The sequence below is a fragment of the Lonchura striata genome, chromosome 1 (assembly GCF_046129695.1).
Source record: "Lonchura striata isolate bLonStr1 chromosome 1, bLonStr1.mat, whole genome shotgun sequence".
In the NCBI taxonomy this organism is placed as follows: domain Eukaryota; kingdom Metazoa; phylum Chordata; class Aves; order Passeriformes; family Estrildidae; genus Lonchura; species Lonchura striata.
In genome coordinates this window covers 16,855,418-16,874,728 of record NC_134603.1, presented here as the reverse complement: position 1 = coordinate 16,874,728, position 19,311 = coordinate 16,855,418, and the positions used below count along the sequence as shown (strand labels likewise).

General features: G+C 32.3%; 1 protein-coding gene across 2 annotated transcripts in view; it reads right to left on the bottom strand.

The window, feature by feature from the left end:
* CSMD3 (CUB and Sushi multiple domains 3) overlaps positions 1 to 19,311 on the bottom strand; it is a 581,291-nt gene that overhangs the window by 198,070 nt on the left and 363,910 nt on the right. For both annotated transcript variants that reach the window (XM_077782368.1, XM_021546425.3), the window contains exons 23-27: positions 18,609 to 18,778; positions 10,890 to 11,046; positions 7,474 to 7,665; positions 6,593 to 6,719; positions 5,714 to 5,916 (exon numbers count right to left, since the gene is read on the bottom strand). In XM_077782368.1, the coding sequence (XP_077638494.1) occupies positions 5,714 to 5,916; positions 6,593 to 6,719; positions 7,474 to 7,665; positions 10,890 to 11,046; positions 18,609 to 18,778 (849 nt within the window). The remainder of the gene's footprint in view (positions 1 to 5,713; positions 5,917 to 6,592; positions 6,720 to 7,473; positions 7,666 to 10,889; positions 11,047 to 18,608; positions 18,779 to 19,311) is intronic.

Genomic DNA, 19,311 nt, shown 5'->3' with positions numbered 1-19,311 from the left:
CTCTCTAGCTACGAGTCATTACCAAGGCATTTTACACAGAAGCATTAACTCATAGCATTTGCCTGCATAAAATGCACATGCCCTCTATGCTACTGAAGTAAGAGATGACAGCTACTAAGTCATTGCCATTTACAAACTTGTGACAGGAATGACATTTTTGTTATTGAAAGGCTTAAATGGTCATTTCTTTTACTAATATCTGCTTCTTAAAAGAAAGGCAATAGCAGATAGAAGGAAACGAATCTATTAAATGTTTTCTTTCTTTTTAAGTGTCTTGATGCTAAAAACAAAGCAAACCCACCCCCAAAATCAAGCAAAAAAAAATCCCAAGCTAAAAAAGAAAACACATCAATACAAAACAAACAAAATCACTGAGCTGAATTTTCAAGTGTGGACATCCACAGATATTTCTGATAGGAAAGTAGTGCTCCTGAAATTTATAAATCCAAAGAATTCTGCTTAAAGATGAAAGAAATCAGCAAACCAGAGTGTGAAAGTATTTTATATTAAAATTTCTTTCTGCTATGGAATAGACACAAGAAAGAATAAATCCTATGCTAGTGACTTCAGAAAAGTGAAAAAGTAATGTCAGGAAGTGATCCCTGTATTAGCAGTGGCAGGAAAAAGCATTCTGAAATACAAACCTGTAAAATTTCCCATATGCATTTGCAAATCACCTTCAGGATAAATATATTAGAAATAGAGAGGTTTGTTACTGGAAAGTTGAATAAAAGAAAAACATAGAAATACAGGAGGGTGTTCATCATCAAAATAATTGTCCTGAATATGACTGTGGCTAATAGGTTTGTCTTTGAACCAAAGAAATCCCACCAAAAACCAAAAAGACAACAATGAAGACAACAACAACAACAACAACAAAAACAACAAAAAAAAAACAAAAACAAAAAAAAATTAAACACAAAACATTTAGAAGACATTATGTCTATAAATCAGAAATATATAAAGTTGACTTACCATCATTTAATCATCACAGTAATCAATGTAAGCAATATGATGCATTATAATTCTAGACTGGAAATTTATATTGTCAGACTTAATCCATGCAAACAGGTATCTGCCTCAAGTGTTCTAGGCTTTTTCTATATAGTGGCAAGTAACTCCAAAGGACTATTCATTCAGTTTTAAAATAAGAAGGAACAATTAGCTGCAGTTTGACAGTAAATCCAAGCATTTTAAGGCATATCCTGTTATATAAGAAATACTGTTAGACCATCTATTTACAAAACCTTCACAATACTCAAAAAATATTTACAATTTAGTTCTGTACTGGCTGCCTTATAATGCTCAAAAAATGCTCTGTCCTGTGTGATGTTTAATTAGTCAGAAATGTGACTGCATTCTGAGATCTGAACAGAATGTATTCTGTAATGCTGAGTGATTCAGTAGTGCAGCTATTAGAGTTGAAATAATGGCCTACTAAAGATGAATACAGATCCTTCCTTTCTGCATGAAAGCTAAATGGCACCTGAAATGGTAAAGTTAGCAGAGAGAAAACTTTCCTGTAATACCAAAACCAAAGGCAATTGAAATCTCTGGAAATAATCTGATTAACTTCATTGGGATCTGATTTAATATTACACACTTCAGACATATTAAAGTGATTAAAAATATTACTTTAAACATGCATACAATTATTATCAGCAAATGTTTTACATTTTAGTGTTCTTAACTACTTTCAGTTCTTGGTCTTTTTTTCACAGCTACTACTTTCATCTTGGTGACATGAAGTGATATCAGCTGATAAAAATATTTCTGTTCCTAATATTTTGGTCTGACCCTGCGAAATACAGCTCATGTTTCAGGCAAATACATGATTGCTCCCTTTACTTTCTCATTCACTTCTCTTGAAGGTTTAGTTTTCTATCTTGTGCAGAATGTACTGTTAAAAAAAACTGGTGATTTAATCGGTGTTTTTCCAGTATGTACTGGGCTCTTCATTCTCTGTCTCTGTCAGTTGAGGGAAAATATGCTGTAAATATTTCCTATTTGAATATTGCTTCTGGCCTGTTGTTGACTTTTCACACTTCTTTAAGGACAGACCTCTGGTATCTGTTCTATAGCTACATTATTCACATGCCATTTAGACATGTTCCAAAATCCTCATATTTTTGTCTTACTGTTGAATCCCAAAATCCTCATATTTTTGTCTTACTGTTGAATCACCAGAAGTTCTTATTTTCCTTTTACACATATATACAAAGTTTTTGAAATATTCTGCTTTATTATACATCTTTCGCTACTTTGATTTTCAGGACTTGTGGGCTCTGTTTTCTATCATGCTACTTCATTGAAGTCTCAAAGACTGCAGAAATTGAAAAGTTGTAATGTTTAAATTTAGAAATATTGTCATGGTCATTTGCAGAGGTCCAATATAAAAATGAAAGACATAAAGACACATATAAGAAATATTAGACCAAAATTCTGCTCTGCCTAGTGATGACATGTGAAGTAATTTATTTCTTTGTTTACATTAGATATATAAAAAGCTGTATTTTCACTAGCCCTGGATAATTGATGAAAAGTAGTGAAGAACAATCAGGTTGAGTTCCTTTATTTAATCTAAAACTCCTCACTTTTATTTCTTCCTCTCAGAGTAATGTACAATTTTGTTAAATTTAAAAACTTATCCTTGTCAATCATAAAAAAGCCTCCAGTATTACTTAGTTCAGCATAAAATAATTTCTTGCCCCTCTGATCTTGTGAGATCAGCTGAAGTATTGCATCCAGTTGGAGTATTGCATCCAGCTTCATGGTGGCCAGCACAGAAAGGACATCAGCCTGTTGGAGTGAGTCCAGAGGAGGCCACCAAGATGATTGGAGATAAGACACCTCCCCTGTGAGGAAAGGCTGAGAGAATTGGGATTGCTCTGTCTGGAAAAGAGAAGGCTACAGGGAGTCCCTAGCTGTGGACTTCCAGTATAGAAAGGAAGCCCACACGAAACACAGACAAGGGCATGGAGAGACAGGACAAGGGTCAAATTGAAACAGGGTAGGTTTTCATTACATATTAGGAAGAAATTCTTTACTATGAGTGTGGTGAGGCACTGGAGCCCAGAGAAATTGTGGCTGACCCATAACTGGCAGTGTTCAAGGCCAGGCTGGATGGAGCTCAGAGCAACCTGTCCTAGGGAAAGGTGTCCCAGCCCATGGCAAGAGGGTTGGAGGGTTTGAAATGGATGGTCTTTAAGGTCTCTTCCAACACTGACTATTCAATGATTTTGTGATTATTTACTTACAGAAAGTGATTATGAATGTTTAAACCATCAAAATAGTTCTACTATTTCAGCTACAAATAACTTTTTGGAATTTTTTTTCCTCCACAAAACGGCAAGGTAACAAAAGAAACAAAACAGACTAATTGATATAGTGGGCAAGAAAAATCTCATTGTGAAACTTTTTCCCTTTGGATCCTCTACATTTTACAAAATTAATAACAACTTCCATGACTTTCAAGGGATTGCTTTGGGCAGCCCTAGATAGAAACAATTCTAATACTACCTACTGTAATACATAATACCAATTCAATATAATTTTCTTTCTACTTTTCATATATCATTTCATCTTCTTTAGGTTTTCCCATCCACCCTTCCCCTTTTAATATGGTGAAGGATGCTATCTCATCTGCCTTTTGTATCTCCAGATAAAAATTGTTTTTTCTGATTATATTGGATGGATTTTAGAGGAGTCAAATTTAAATTATACCACATTATCAGTGGTGAAAATTTTTGCTCATTAAATGACAGATACAAAATTTTGTAAGAACAATTAATAAAATGAAATAAAAAATGGTAAGGAACTAATAGGTAGGTTTAACCCATTTTTTGAAACACATTTTTTGTTTAAAGGGTAAGAATATAACAGAGAAGAAAATAAAGTATTCAAAGTCTTAAAAGGGTTTGAACATAAAATATCTGTTGTCATTGAATAACATTCCTCTTGAGGTAAAAGGGCTGATAAAGCAGTTAAATACTCTTACTTCATGAAAAGACAAGAGGAAAGTAAAAGTAGATATCTCCCTTGTGTGAGCTTTCTGTTGGTTAATTACAGTTTAGCTAGAGTATGAAGACACCATCTGTTTCACTCAGACAATATTATGTACTCAAAGAAAGTATATGAATACTAGGAACAAAGTTGCAAAGAATTGTCCTTCTCTTTCCTCCATCTCCTCAAGTATTTTTCTTTATTGATTAGTGAAATAATACATCCATAGAGCAATTGTGTTATTCAGGTTGTGCAACTATTTGTGCATTCCTTTTAAAGTCTTTACTTAGGGAAAAAATAATCTCTGTTATCCTACTGACAATATACACCCAAACTTGCCACATCAACAGTTTGAGAAAGATCACTCTGATTCTGAGAATCTGGACTAAAGACAAAAAGAAATGCTGAGGCGGTAAAACCTCATGGATCCTTTAGTGTCATTAGAACTCAACAGACTGCAAAAGCATGGAGAAACAAATAAAAGGCTATCAGATAAATTTCTAAACCCTCTTTTCACATAAATCACTGCAACTGCATCAGTAGCTGTTTTATAATTTCACTCCCATGTACTATCCATGTTTCCTCATAACTCCATTCTTATTCTGCATCAATCTATTTTTCCACTCAGCTTTTATGACAGCCTAAATAAGTCCAGTGCATAATGGTCTTCCTCTCTGGCTACAACATTAAATATAAAAATATGTCTGAGAATGGAAATACACATGTGACATTCTCTCAAACAGGCTCTGGAAGGAGGCAAGGTTGTAAAATGGCAAAAATACCTTGGAGCCAAAGGATTAAAACCTCTATTCACAGCTTCAAAAATAAGCTGATGGAGCAGAAGCAATCTTTCACTGCAAATAAAATATCTCTCACTTTTTACTCTCATTTACATAATTCATTCTTCCTTTAAATTACTGTATGCACATACATGTATTTGTCATACACATGGAAAGAATAAGAGTAGGGGACAAGGGCTAGTGCAACTACCAAGCACAGGAAGCACAATGAGGTAAATAGTGTTAACATTGGGTCACTGTGTCAACCCATGTTAGAAATGTTGCTACCACTACACAAAATTATATTAGACTAGATCTTGCTAATCTTGAAAAAATATATATAAATTTCACTGACCAGAGGAAAAAGAAGGTCAAAATGGACCTGGCTCAATGATTTCTTCTGTTTCAGCAATAAAATGTCTAAAGGGATTTAATACAGTTAGGCAACTGCTTAGATTTGTCATCCTGCTGCCCGTAATAAGATGATATAGCACTAGAAGGCAAAAGGGAGAAGGACATTTCTGTTCCTGTGGAGCTCTTTTCTGTTTCATCCCATACAATCACAAAAGAAATGAAAACTCCCCACAGATGTCTCTAAAAGCAGAAACTCTTACTGATTAGAAAAGGATGGAGATTTTAACATGCCTACATCACCTCCTTTGTGAAAAACACTAACCACAGTAATAAGCATTCTTGCACTACCTCAGCTTCCCTTGAAAACCAAAACTAGCAAACAATATAATATTTTATTGGTTTTGTTTATTTTTTATGTAATATAAAAATGCTGCTTTATAACAAATCTTTAAGTCTGTGCCAATTCTTTCCCTTAAAACATCAGAAATGTCACTGATTTCAAGTGTTTCTAGCACAACAATTATCTGTGAGTGAATTATCTTATAAAATAAATTAAAAAAATAAATTAATCAACTTACTTGAAAACTGTATGGCGAATCCAGATTTACTGATATAAAAATCTGTGTCAAACTGGATAGTTACTATGTTGAGTGTACTGTGAATGCCTTCAGGAATAAGTGAGCCACTAATTTCTTTGAGCAACATCTCATTCTCAGGTGGACCATCCCAAACTCGAAGAATGTCATGGGATGCCTCAGTATCAAAAGCAAGAAACTGAAGGCTGAAAGAACATCATGATTTTATTGTCAGCTTTAATATTACTCAACAACATAACTTTAACAACAAAACTAAACAAACAACAGAAAAAGCAAATAAAAATTAACTTCAAAGATAATTTTTTAAATAATGTTTCACACATTTATCTTTGAATGCATGAGAACCCAATGCAAAAATTAATTTGAAAGGAAAAAAACCTTAGAATATTTTAATTTGTCCACCATAAAGTCATATGTTACTTTAGCCATTCAAATAATCTATAAATATCTACACAATCTTTTCAGAAGAGAGCTTCAATTTTTCTAAGACAATATTATAAATCACATTCCCATCAAAACAAATTAACTAAAAAGGACTGTGAAAATGCAGGTTGTATTCTTTTGTTGTTTTGCAGTTTTTCAATGTAGTCTTTCACTAAAGAGTTCTGCTGCCTCCAGCATTTCACAAAATTATAACTAATTTTAAAGCTCCATCTTCTTTGGATAATGCTTATTAAAAAATCAACAGTTTCAACCCAAACTTAAAAAGCCAAAACCTGTAATCTGCATATTAATTTTTAAGCCCAAAATACCTTTTTTTTTTCCCTTCCTCTCTAGAGAGTGATTTAGTTATAATAGGTCTAAGATTTGTTTATTACAGTAAAAAAAAATTGTTAAAATTTTAAGATTTATTTTCATTACCTGACAATATTTCCTGGGTCTACTTCAATCACCCACATGCAATGCAGATTGTTGTCATAGGGAAAAGGATAGCCAGGAGACAAGATTCTTCCTGATGACTCTCCTTTAAACCGTCCTCCACATTCAGCTAATGAAAAACAACATTATGGAATGATCTTACAGCTAATCATCCAAGCAATCAATTTATATATCTACTCTTTTAATGAACAGGTTACACAATTAAACTGACTGTATGCCATAATATTAAAAATATCATATAAGGACTCACATATAAGCATTTCACCCCTTGCTTTACCTACTTACTCAGTTCCAATTTCCTCTAAATGAAGATGGAAAAGAAAGCTACAATAATATTTAAGTCTTCTCATACCTCTTCTATGTGAATAATTGAGCCTGTAGGTAGCTGCAAAACTTAGGAAGTTATAGTAATATTGTAAAGAAACAGAAATTAAAAAAATACAAAATTACTTTATATCTCTTCATATCTTGTTTTGTTTTATGTATTTCACATAAATACAGGAGATTTTTCTAGCTTATTGATATTTATATATAAGTAAAAAAATACTAGTTTTACAATCTCTTTCCTATTAAACTTTTTATGTTGATTATTTGTGGACAGTAACTAGATTTGCATGTATTAGGACTTTCAATGTGCACAAATGTTGAAGAATTGCTAACTTTTTTTAACCTTAAAAGGCAATACCACTTAGACTTAGATGTGATACATGCAGAGAGACCTATAAAAGCCTGTGTAAATAGATCTCTATACATATCAGATCATACACATCAGGTTTTACATTGATATAATAATCTTTCAATATTTTTTCTTTCTTGCATTCAAAAAAATAAGTAAAGAAATAAAAGAAATTAGACTGCAATACCAATGCATGATGGTAGAGGATAGTCCCAGGCCCTTCTTTCCCCAGTCATACACTTTAGAAGGCTACTTCCATGGAGTGTATAACCTGGATTGCATCCATAAATTATTGTACTTCCAGCAAAATGACCTTGGTCACTGATTTTATATCCAAACTGTGGCACACCAGGGTCCTCACAATGTGACAACTCAAAACCTGTGTGAGGAATAAAATGTTGTATTTACAGAATCAAACAGATAAATACATTAATGAAATTCAGATTTTCTGTTTTTCAGTGGAAATAAATCATTTTCAAACTACAAATAATAACATCTTTAGAATTTCATCTTACTACTAAGCAGTCTAAGTAGGATAACTGCCTATACACCTTTCCTAGAGCATGGCCAAGCTGTGTCATAAATTCAATTTACCTAAGTGTTCAATTAAAAACAGAAAAAAACATTAATATAAATAAGTTTTTAAATTGTATAAAAAATTATAAACTGGAAGCTAAAGGGTCTTACTTGTGAATAGACATTTAAAGGCTCATAAACAAAACAACAGCAGATTTCTCATTATTTTGCATTGTAACAACAGCAGCACAATAGCACCTGTGGCACCAAAGAAAAACTTCTGTTTTCATCAATCCCTACCCTAATTTTTTGCTCAGTGGTTCATAAATTTAAGAACTGCATGCAGGAATCAATAATAATGATAATAGAGAGAACTCAAACCAAACAACTTGGACATTTTTGAGATTTCGGAGACATGAAGAAGAAGAAAACAAAATAACAATGCATTACATGGAAACAGGTAGTCATGGGGAAACAAACTACAATTTGGCAGAAAAATTTTCTATTGCAAATCAAGTTTTCTATTATTAACTGAGAAGTAACTTGAAATCTCTCTTTGTTTCAAATTAAATGATTTTACCAATATCATGTGGCTTAGAATATGTATAGACAAAAATAAAGAAGAGCCTTTGTATCAGAGTGCTATTCCTATACATAGCTAATATAGGAGGAAATGAAGGGGCTTTTATGTCTGTTTTGTTCAAGAAATCATTCACACAGTATTTGTCCATCTGATCAACAGTTAGTAGCCCTTCACAATCTCTCCTCAGACACTGCATTACTATTACTTACTGAAAAAAATGTTCTTTATTGTATTTTGCAGGCAAAATACTTGTAAATGCATTGTAAATATTGGATAAGGCTGCTCAGAAAAAAAAAAAAAGACAAAAAAAAAAAGAATTATATCAATTAAATGTATCTTTCTGGTTCTTCCTTCAGCTCGTTTCATGTCTCATGACTGAACATGTCTCAGCCTCCACAACATCTGAGCTGAACCCTTCTTACTCCTAAACAGTTGTTTGTTTGTACATCACGTGCTGCAGAAGCTCTGAAAGACATTGAGTCCCAGATGAAGAACCATTTTTGATAATGCTGGTCTGGACACTTACTGACCAATTAGAATTACCTGTCTTCTAAGAAAATTTCTGACCATACTGTGAAAAGAAGTTCAAATCTGCCTTGATCTCTGATATGTCCTCATTTCTGGATAGCCTCCTTACCAACACAGAACCAAAGCCAACTTTTAACTGATCACCCTTTTGAGGGTGAACATGTAACTCCATTACCTCACCATGGGAATTAGCAGCACCTTTGCTCCCTAACTGTGTGTGACCAGAGCTGGCAGAGGGCGTGGTGCCTCAGCCAGGGCATGATGGAGCAGTTTGTGTGGGACAGCACACAGGGAGAACACCTCTTTGAAGGGTGAAGATTCCACGGGCTCAGTAGAGAGATTTGAACTCCTCATAACTCAGCAAACAAGCCCTGGACCATCAAGGCAGAATGATGGGCACTCTGAGAAAAGGCTGCAGCTCTGCCTGGGAGGTCTGCACCATCTCTCCTGGTTTATGGATCCACCCAGACAGAGCTCAGACTGAGCTCTTCCTTGTATCCAATCTAAATGTGCTTTCTTTCTGCTTAAGGCCAGTACCCCTCATCCTGTTATCACATATCCTTGTAAAGAGTCCCTCTCCATCTTTCCTGTAGGCTCTCTTTAGGCACTGGAAGATCCTAAAAGGTTTCCGAAGAGCCTTAGTTTTTCTAGGCTGAAGATCCCCAAATCTCTCAACCTTTATTCCTAGGAGAGGTGCTCCAGGCCTCTGATCATCTCTGTTACCTTCTTCTGGATTTTATTTTTTTACTTCAAATTCTACCAATATCAACAAAAGAAGATTTATCACTGTTCAGGCTAAGAATTCTTCAGGCTAGGAAAGTGTACTCTAATAAGAATGTCTCAAAAGACAGAAAATGTTATTGATAAAGTTCAAGTGCTGGGCTTGGTTCTACCTATAAAAATATAAAGAATTAAATTCCTTGACACTTACATAGTAACACAACACTGAACATCCTATCTTTAATCACGGGGTACAGTCCTATTCTATCACATGCTCTTACAAAATATGCAATTTTCATCTGAAAAATAATTACATATTCTTTTATTATCTTGAAGTATTTTCCTTTCATACTGCAAGAATTATGCTATTTTTTATTAGAATTAGTTTTAAAAACATTATGTTGAGCTTTTAAATGAACAGTTTTGAACAGGTGAAAAATGAATTATTTGAGTACAAGGACAAAGAAAATATGTTGATAGCTGCACTGTAGCATTACCTTATAACACTGTACTGCTTGATAAAAAATAGTTCTACATAGTAATTCAGTGATTGCAAAAAAATTATATACTAAAAATTCATATACACTACATGTCAACAGTCATGTGCTGCAATTTTCAGAAAATGACACTTGGTAACTGATGTATGTAGCTTCTTCCATATACACTCTAAGCCGGAGAGCAGAAATATTTTTTCCTCTCCCCATCTTCATAGTTTAAGTCCATATATAGGTTTTTGTTAGGAACTTTTCTTTATCATTTTGGTTCCAAATTAGATTATTCTAAACAATAATCCAAGCTCAGAAACAAAAGCAAAGTAAATATCAGAGATGAGTCTTAAAAAGGAGAATTTCCTTACTTATGACTTCTCTTCATGAAGCAATGCTTTTTGATTACATTTTTTACATTTACAAACTACATTTACATTTATAAACTACTTACATACTTCAGTATTTTTATGCGCTAAAGCAATTACTTAAACTTACCCTGTTTTTTCTTATGCTCTCCAAAACTGAAAAATACCCCTCTAGAAAAACGACAGTGATTTATGTACCAGATTAAATGTCAAATCCAGGTTTCAGTATGCTATGTGTTTTGAGTTTTTTGGGGTACAACAATGAAAGTGTATTATTTTGATGAGTAATTTGCTGTTAATTTCTTCCATAATTGTCATTTAACTGCATTTTCATTTTATGAGTGAAGAATTTTCATTCCTTTAAAAGTATAAATCTATTCCTACTGTTTTCTCAAATACTTACTGGTATACACAAGCTGAAAACCTTCATCAGTGCCCTCCATGTCCGAGTTAAATTCCAACCATAAATGATTTGAAGTGCTACTTAGTGTCAGACCTCTTAATGATGCCCCAGTATATGCTCCCAGCAGGTGAGCAGTGTTGTCTTTGCCATCATAGATCTGTAAAAAATGTGTTTTAGAGTTACAAAGAAAGAAAAGGAGATATATTTTATTTACAAAACAATTCCGTACATCTGCATTAAGAGGAAGAACAACTCTCTCAAGGGAGATCCATTGCCAGTCATCCTGAAGTACCAGTTAGATATCCTATTTGCCTCTCTTGACTTAAGCTGATTTAGGTGCGGTGAATTTTCAAATGCAGTTTAAAATATGTCTATTCTTTTTATACATAACAATAGAAGGGGGCAGAGGAGCCATATCAGCTCAGATTGTTTAGATCTCTGTGTTTTCTCTCTCACTGTCAGTATTGTAATGCTGATCACAACCTATCAGCAAACACCTATAACGTGTATCTGCCTCTAATCCGAGGTGGCACAACAGAAAATCTAACACTTCCCCAACTTCAGCCTCTTAAATAAACCTGAGGTGGCTTTTTATCCTGTGAAGACAGGTTAAAATATAACTGTGAACTAAAAGAAGACTAGGAAATAAATTTAACCACTGCTTCTGCACTGAAAGAGTATTGTAATCTATATGTAAATCATAGTACTGCATTTTTATTATTTATTTTTCTTCAAGTGTTGTTCTTTTCCATTTATCAGAATACAAAATATATAGAACAATCTTTTAATAATTCTTAGGAAATTTCCTTACAAATCTGGTTGTTTTAAAACACCACAGGGTTTTGCATTCCTGTAATTCCTAACAAAACTTCCTATCATTTAATTTAATAATTTAATTCTTATAATTATCAATTATAATTGCTCACCCAAACCTTATTTCCTGTAGGATTTATTTAGGGACTTCTATAATAAATAAAACTTTGATGTGGTTTATGAAAAATTTCACTTGCAAATCAGTAAATTGACCTGTGAATTATTTTCAAATTGCAATAAGGGAAATTGTACAGCCTTATTGAAAGATACTGAATTGTCTGCAGTTCCAAATTCTATTTTAATTCTATTAATTACAAAGTTTGCATTTTTAGACAGGAGTCTTCATCAGAATTAAATCATAGCAAATACACCAGCAATAGAGATAAGGCAACAAAGTAAATGTGAAGTATTATGATGCCTGTTCCCTATCTGTAAGGTGAGTTACACACCTAATTCCTATTTTCCAGAAATCCTCACGTCTCTAGGAATAACAAAGACTTTAAATTTAATGATATGCTAAAATAAAACAAATAAGTGCTTCTAGCTATCTGTAATGAGTAAATAATAGTACAGGAGTTTAAGATGCAGAACATGACTTCACATAATTCCTTGGTTTTAGTGACCCAAGAAAATAAATTCCAAGCAAACTTAAATTTAAAAGCTTATGTCCTTATATGGACTAAATGTAAGAAATCAGAGAACAATAAAAAAGTGCAATTAATGCATATCAACCAAAATATAATTTCAATATATATAAAGCAATATTAAAATAGATTAAAATAATAAATCTTATCTAGAAACTCATTTAAACTATAGTGAGATCAGTAACCAAGCCATAAAAAGAAAAAAACCCCAAAACCCCAAAACAAGAAAAACAAAACCAAAAAAACCAAACAAAACAAAACAAAACACCCAACACAGAAAATTAATTCTGAAATTGACTGAGTTTTGTTTTAGAGACTGAAAGGAAAATATCCTTTTAGCAATTACTGCTATCCAGCAGAGATATTTACATAATGACAGGGTTAAGCAAAACCCAGCTTGAATCTACTTATAATTAATAATAAAATAGATTCAGGATTTTTTTTTTATTTTTAAAAGCTATATAAGAGTAAACCATTTCCTGCTATCTGTGTATCACTAATCCGTAACCAAAGGAAGGTGGTAAGAAGTTATACCAGCTATTTTCAACATTTCACCAAAACTTCAAATATGCCGTGTCACTATACCAATTTTCTTTATGTTAGAACTTCTCCCAACACACTTTATGGCCAATTTTGTTAGATGTCCTACCGTATTAAATCTTTCACATTAGTCCACTGACATCTCTCATTAGTTTATATTCATTCTATTTCATGGGCTAATCAGTTGTCACATTGTATACTATTTTTAAACCCATATAATTTCTATGAAGGAACAGAATTTAAAGTATCTAACACTTCTGAAACTGATTCATTTGAGTAGGAGAACTTCATTTGGTTGAGGAAGGATTGTGATTCATCTGAACACTAAATTAAATTATTTTTTTCTTTTGGTTACTGTCTTTCAGACATTCAAAGTATCCCTCTTCCTAAGACACTGAGGTCTCCCTTAGGACAATAAACGAATGCATGTTTTGTAGTAACTCTCAATTTAGGTCACATTTTAATTTCTCTGCTTCATTTGAGTTAATGAGGAAAAAATTGGAAATTTATAGAATAATTTAAAATATGCCATTTACCTTGCTAATAAAGTGGTAGCAGACCCTTCTGAGATTTTCAGAACCAACGTTTTCTTTTTAACCTTGTTAAATTAGGTGGGAGCTAAATACTTTAAATCAGTTAGTAATTCATAATTCTTTCAGAAGACAATATTATATGTGAATTAAGGCAGCTCACTTAGCTTATTTTTAATATATTAATATACTTTCTTATAGGCCTTGCCAGCACATCTAGATTTAAGTCACTTGGTTGCTAAAGTCCAAGAATAATCATTATAAAAATATTATTCAGTTGGATATATCTTTCTTAAAGTAATTCTGTAACATTAATTCAAAGATAATTGATCCATGATTGGATAATGCTTGATATGCAAGTAACAAACTATTTAGAAAACAGAGGTCCATCATTATTAGGTATTTAACAGACCAGTCTTTTAAATTATTAATTCATAAAGAAAAAAAAGGCACATAAAATTGTATTAATGTCCTTCATACCACAATAATATGCTAAAATGTTAAAGAGAAGGATGCTAATAGTGAACACTCTACCTAAATATTTGAACTAATAGATGTTATATTTAATTTTTGAAGGAAGTGTTGTTTGCATTTACAATTAGAGGGCAAGTAAAACTTGCCAATCTCTTAAGTGGCTCTACTATCAATAAATTTTAAATGGAAATCAATGCCCCTTTTCTGCCAAATTATTTAACAATATAAAATTTTAGCAAGGGAGTATCATAAGTGAATTTATAAAATTTGTGCATTTTAATCAAGCTATTTTTGAGGTTTTCCATTGAAACATAAAAGGCATATGGATATGAAGATCTGTTCCTTTATAAAGAGAAGAAATAACATAAAATCAGCAGCTCAGAACTGAGGCTGTCAACGCCCTGTCAAATGTATATCACATGCGAAAAGAAACACTAATATAAAGACAGAAAAGGGTCCATATGTTGGGGGGGTGAAGGGGTGGGGGGTTTGCCCCCAACATTTATTACCTTTTTCTCAGTTATATTCAGGATGATATTGTTAAAAGTATTATTATTATTATAAAAATGAAGATTTTTAAGCAACAAATTAGCAAAAAGGTCTGAATATCACATCCCTACAAAGCCTTTGCCCAAACCCCTCAAAAACTGAATCATGTGCAAACACTTAAAATCGGGCCCACAGTGGAGACAATGAACAAATGCAGTAAAACTGAATCCTCTTTATTTGGCAGGAGCACAAACAGTGCTGAGCCAAGCACAGCCAGTTCTGTTTGCTGACACGCTGTTACCTGCCTGTTGCTGAAGTGAGTGCTTTCATAAAAGGAAAAAAAAGACTGCTTTATAATAAAATTAAAAATAATCCTTAAATCAATTTTTTCCATAGACATGCAATACCACCTACCACTTGGTATCTTTTCTCTGCTACGTAAAGCCAAACACGTAGTCTGCTACAAAAGAGAAAAAATATCCTTTTCATAGTCAGTATTCCTCTCTCTTTTGTTTTAGGTTTATTAAATGAAATCTGTCTGCAGAATTTTTGGACGTGGTTTGTTGGTTTTTTTTTTTTTTTTTGTTTTGTTTTTAATTTAAACATTACCAAAAAATGCATTAATTGGTTCCATGCAAAGGTATATTTTTATTTATGCTGAAATCTACTGAAAATAAAGAAAACAATTCTATTAGCCATGTACAAGTTTCAATTATAATAAAGGTCCTTTCTCCCTGTAAATTAAAACATATGTTAAAATAGTCTTGATATAAAAGAATATTTTCTACACTCAACAGACTTCAACAGAAATAAAACATTCATTACTATCAATGGACTATTCAGGGAAGCAGAACAATGATAACTCTGTTCTTTCTGTGTATATCTCAAGGACTTGCTTACAGCTAGCAGAGACTAGAGAGTTTATGAACAAAATTGGTGGATGGAGATAAAAGCAGGGAAAAAAACGTAGAAATATTTTCATACTTTGGAAAAAAACATATTATTTATCTTTGCCTCTCACATAGGTAGTTTAAAAATATTGAATTATGGAAATATAGTGCACAAACTCAATTATCAGTACAATTTCAAATAAAGCAAGTGTTACAGAGTTTCTGAGATTAATATTAAATCGATTGACATGTAGTAATTGTACAGACACTGAATTGTTCCTATGTCTTCATATAATTTTCATAAATTATAGAACAATATATGGATCTTTTAAGAGCAGGTTAGATCCCTACACACACACACACAAAGTAGAGCTATTTATATATTTCTTACAGTTTCTAATAAAACCCAAAAAGAACTATTACCATTAATACCTACATTACCATTAATGTAGGTAGCCAGAGCAGCTACACTGAAAGGAGAACAAGAGAATTACATACTAAATGAAGCAAATGAAAAACAAATTATATGCCCTGAAACCTCTGTTTTATACCAGTTCAGAACTGATAAAAAGGAATTCTTCCTTCTCTGCCCCTGAAGTAATAGTAAGGGTGGTGTTTTACTTGAGTTAAATATGCTGCTTCACTCTAAAGCTGCATTCCCAGCTAAGCTGTTGCATTGTTTCACAGTGCTTTTCAGATATAAACATCATCCATGGGCAGTTAACTTACATGGCAAGCAGCACACCTCATGTCTTCATTAAAAAACTTGTCAAAATTTTATTAGAATACTCAGTCTATTCAGAATTTGAATGGAATTTTAGCTGCATATCTCTAGTGATCTAAAAATCCTAGCTGCAAGAAAAAGTAACACAAAGTACATTACTAACTTCCTTGCCAGCATTTTCATCTCTAATTTCTGATGAAAAAGATAGATTATCCAAGCAAAGGTTGTCACTAAAAACCTGAGTTTTAACCATGAAATATTTGTTTCTTTGTTTTTGCTTGGGGAAAAGAAGACCTCTAGAAGCTGGTGTTTTAAGTATCTTGATTTTAAAATGGTGACTACTATAGCCTCCCTCTTTCACAGCTGACAGGGAAATCTGTATTCACTATATGTCACTTGGCTGTTTTGAACACAATGATTCATTTAAAACTAAGATTTAACCCTAATGTTCTATTCTTGTAGCCAAACAGTTATTCTCCACAATCAGCAAAACAGACCAATATTTCCTTTTTCAGAGTAGAATAGGATCATAGGAAGGGATCAACAGACAGCTGCTGATTCTGGGAGAAAAGATTTGGAATTTGTGACTGGTAATGTGTTTTCTGAAGAATTTTTCTTTATCAAATGAGCACATGAAAAAAGAGTGGATAGAATAAAGACAGTTTGTGCTAATTTCATCTAAGAAAGGAGGCAAGAAAAGACACAATGAGTTCTGCAGATATTTCTTCCCACAATTGTGAAGGCTGAGAGCCTCTGTCTTGCTGTGATGTCAGATAGACTAAAAAAATTGATAGTCATAATCAAGAATACCTCTTAGAGTTTGGTTTGGATTTTTTTAATAGGGAGGAACTTCAGCTCATTATAATTCAAGGCTGCTGACTTGAAAAACAAACACTCCAATTACACGATATTAGTTTCATTTAAAAAATACACCTGCAATATACAACAAATATTTCTGCCACTGACATTTACAGCTGAGTGATGGCCTTTGTCTATTTGTAATTAATTTTGCATTGCTTTTAATTTCACATTAATTGAGTAGCAGTATTAAAGCAGAATTATTTTCTCTAAGTCTCTGAGTTAAGATTGTCTAGTTAAACTTAAATATCTGAAGTGCATATGGTTCAAGTGGCCCTAAAAAGTCATAAATTATTAGATCAGAAAAAGAAGAAAAAAGTTGAATTGTTTTATTTTTATATTAATTTACATTTACCTAATTGTACATAACTGCATCTCCATTCCCACAGTGGTGGGATTTTAAATTAAGATAATAGAGTTGAATGGTTTCAATCTAAAAAATCTTGAGAAAAATCCATCCATATGCTTTTATTGGGTACCAGTTACTTGAATAACTGGTTTGGTTGGTTCCTTGGTTGGTTTGAGGTTTTTTCCCATACTACTTATATTTTAATAAATACTAAATGCCTTTCAAATTAATTCTTTCAAAATCAATTAATGCAACACTTAAAGGGCATCCACTTGGTTCTCAAACAAGCAACAATTCTAATATAAAATAAACACACCTGTGCATTCTGGGTATCTACTACCTTTTGGTTCATTTTTCTTTGCTTCTGTTTTTTAAGAAGAGCATAGTATTTTTTTATTTCCTTTCTCTTTTTGATGCCAATTTCATTTTACATTATTGGTTTAGGTCTCCTTGTACTTTAGGTATAATTAGACCATTTTGGAAATGCTTGTATCTGACAACTAAGGACAGAAATCCCACCCTAATGCACAGATGGTTGCACTTAGATGAGATAAACCCCAGTATGAATCAGAGCTGTTTCTTAAGAATACATATTTTCATAATCCTTCTCATTTAATAAGTACAGAGTACTTATTACATAAGTAATAAGAATATGGCAGAAAAACTTTTTAAAATCAAACATGATTGGCATGGTACCTCTTGTTCCTTTGATTTCACAAAGGCAAATTTGATTAAATTACATATTCTGAACAATTGGACAATTATTTAATCACAGATATCTTATTGCATTGGTGTGCTATTGCAGATAGTATATGAGAAAAGACACCCTGATCAACATCAGTTTTAACTGTGTAGATGGCTAAGTACTACATGTATCTGGAACTATAATTTTTAGAGTTAAATAATAATATCTATGAACAAATCAAAGATGGGGGAAATCACAGTATAAAATTCTGGTAGGTGGTAGTATCCTTTTTTCCCTTTTGTTGTTTCTTTTTACCACGCACACCAGACTAAAATAATTTAGTATAAAACTTATGTAAAAAAGGCAGTATTTAGATTGTGTTAAATTAAACTTATGGGTGTTATTATTTTTTATTCTGTTAGATGTAATTGATGAACATTTAACAATAAAATTACAATACAAATTACCATTAAGACAACATTTGTTTTATTATTTCAATCTCATTTTTAATTATCTCTGGTCAGAAAAACATGTGTTAAGGAACAGACAATAGGGACACCTGAGGGTACCTAATTTTTAGCTTCTTAAAAATGGAACCAGTTTAGATGTTTTGTATAAGATGCTTTATATCCACTTACGTGATACTATACTATTAAAGATAAACCTCAGTGATGGGAGGTACTAGAAGTTCAGAAATAACAAATAAGTTACATGATTACCTACCTTAAGAACATCTCCTTGGGCTAAGTGAAATGTTCTGGCAGAAATATTGATTCCTTTTCCTGCTTGTACCTGAATGCTATAAATACATTCATGGTTGTTTTCATAGTTAAGAGGATAATTGGGGGACAGTAAGATTCCTTCATTATTTGTCGTGGAGGCTCCACATTCAGCTGCAATTAAAAAAAAAAAAATTAAGGCACGTTTTAATAGAACACATAAATATTTTAGTAATGGTGATAATGGTAATGTTAATGTAACCAAGCTTAACATTAATAATGTTTATTAATATCTAAAATCCAGTTTGAAGTACATGATCATGAAAGTGATTGGAGGCTACAAGAATATTTCTAAATTGCAATACTTTAATAAAAGTATGTAAAAAAAACCTGAGAGTTAAAATCATATAAATTACTCATTTAATAATCATATTGCTTTATAAGATCTTCCTTGAATTTTGTTTTATTTGTTTCAATTTCTCCAACACTGAAATTCATAAAGATGTGCAAATTAAATGAAAGTATAAGAATTCTAAAAATTTATATTTATTATAATAAATATATTTATTTATATATTATTTACATGCACATGAATACATATCTATGTATCTGTGTAGATACATAAACTTTCACATAGATTAATGAAAAAAAGATTTGTTTTCCTCTGGTATTTTTTAACAAATATAACCAACATAGACAATGGTGTA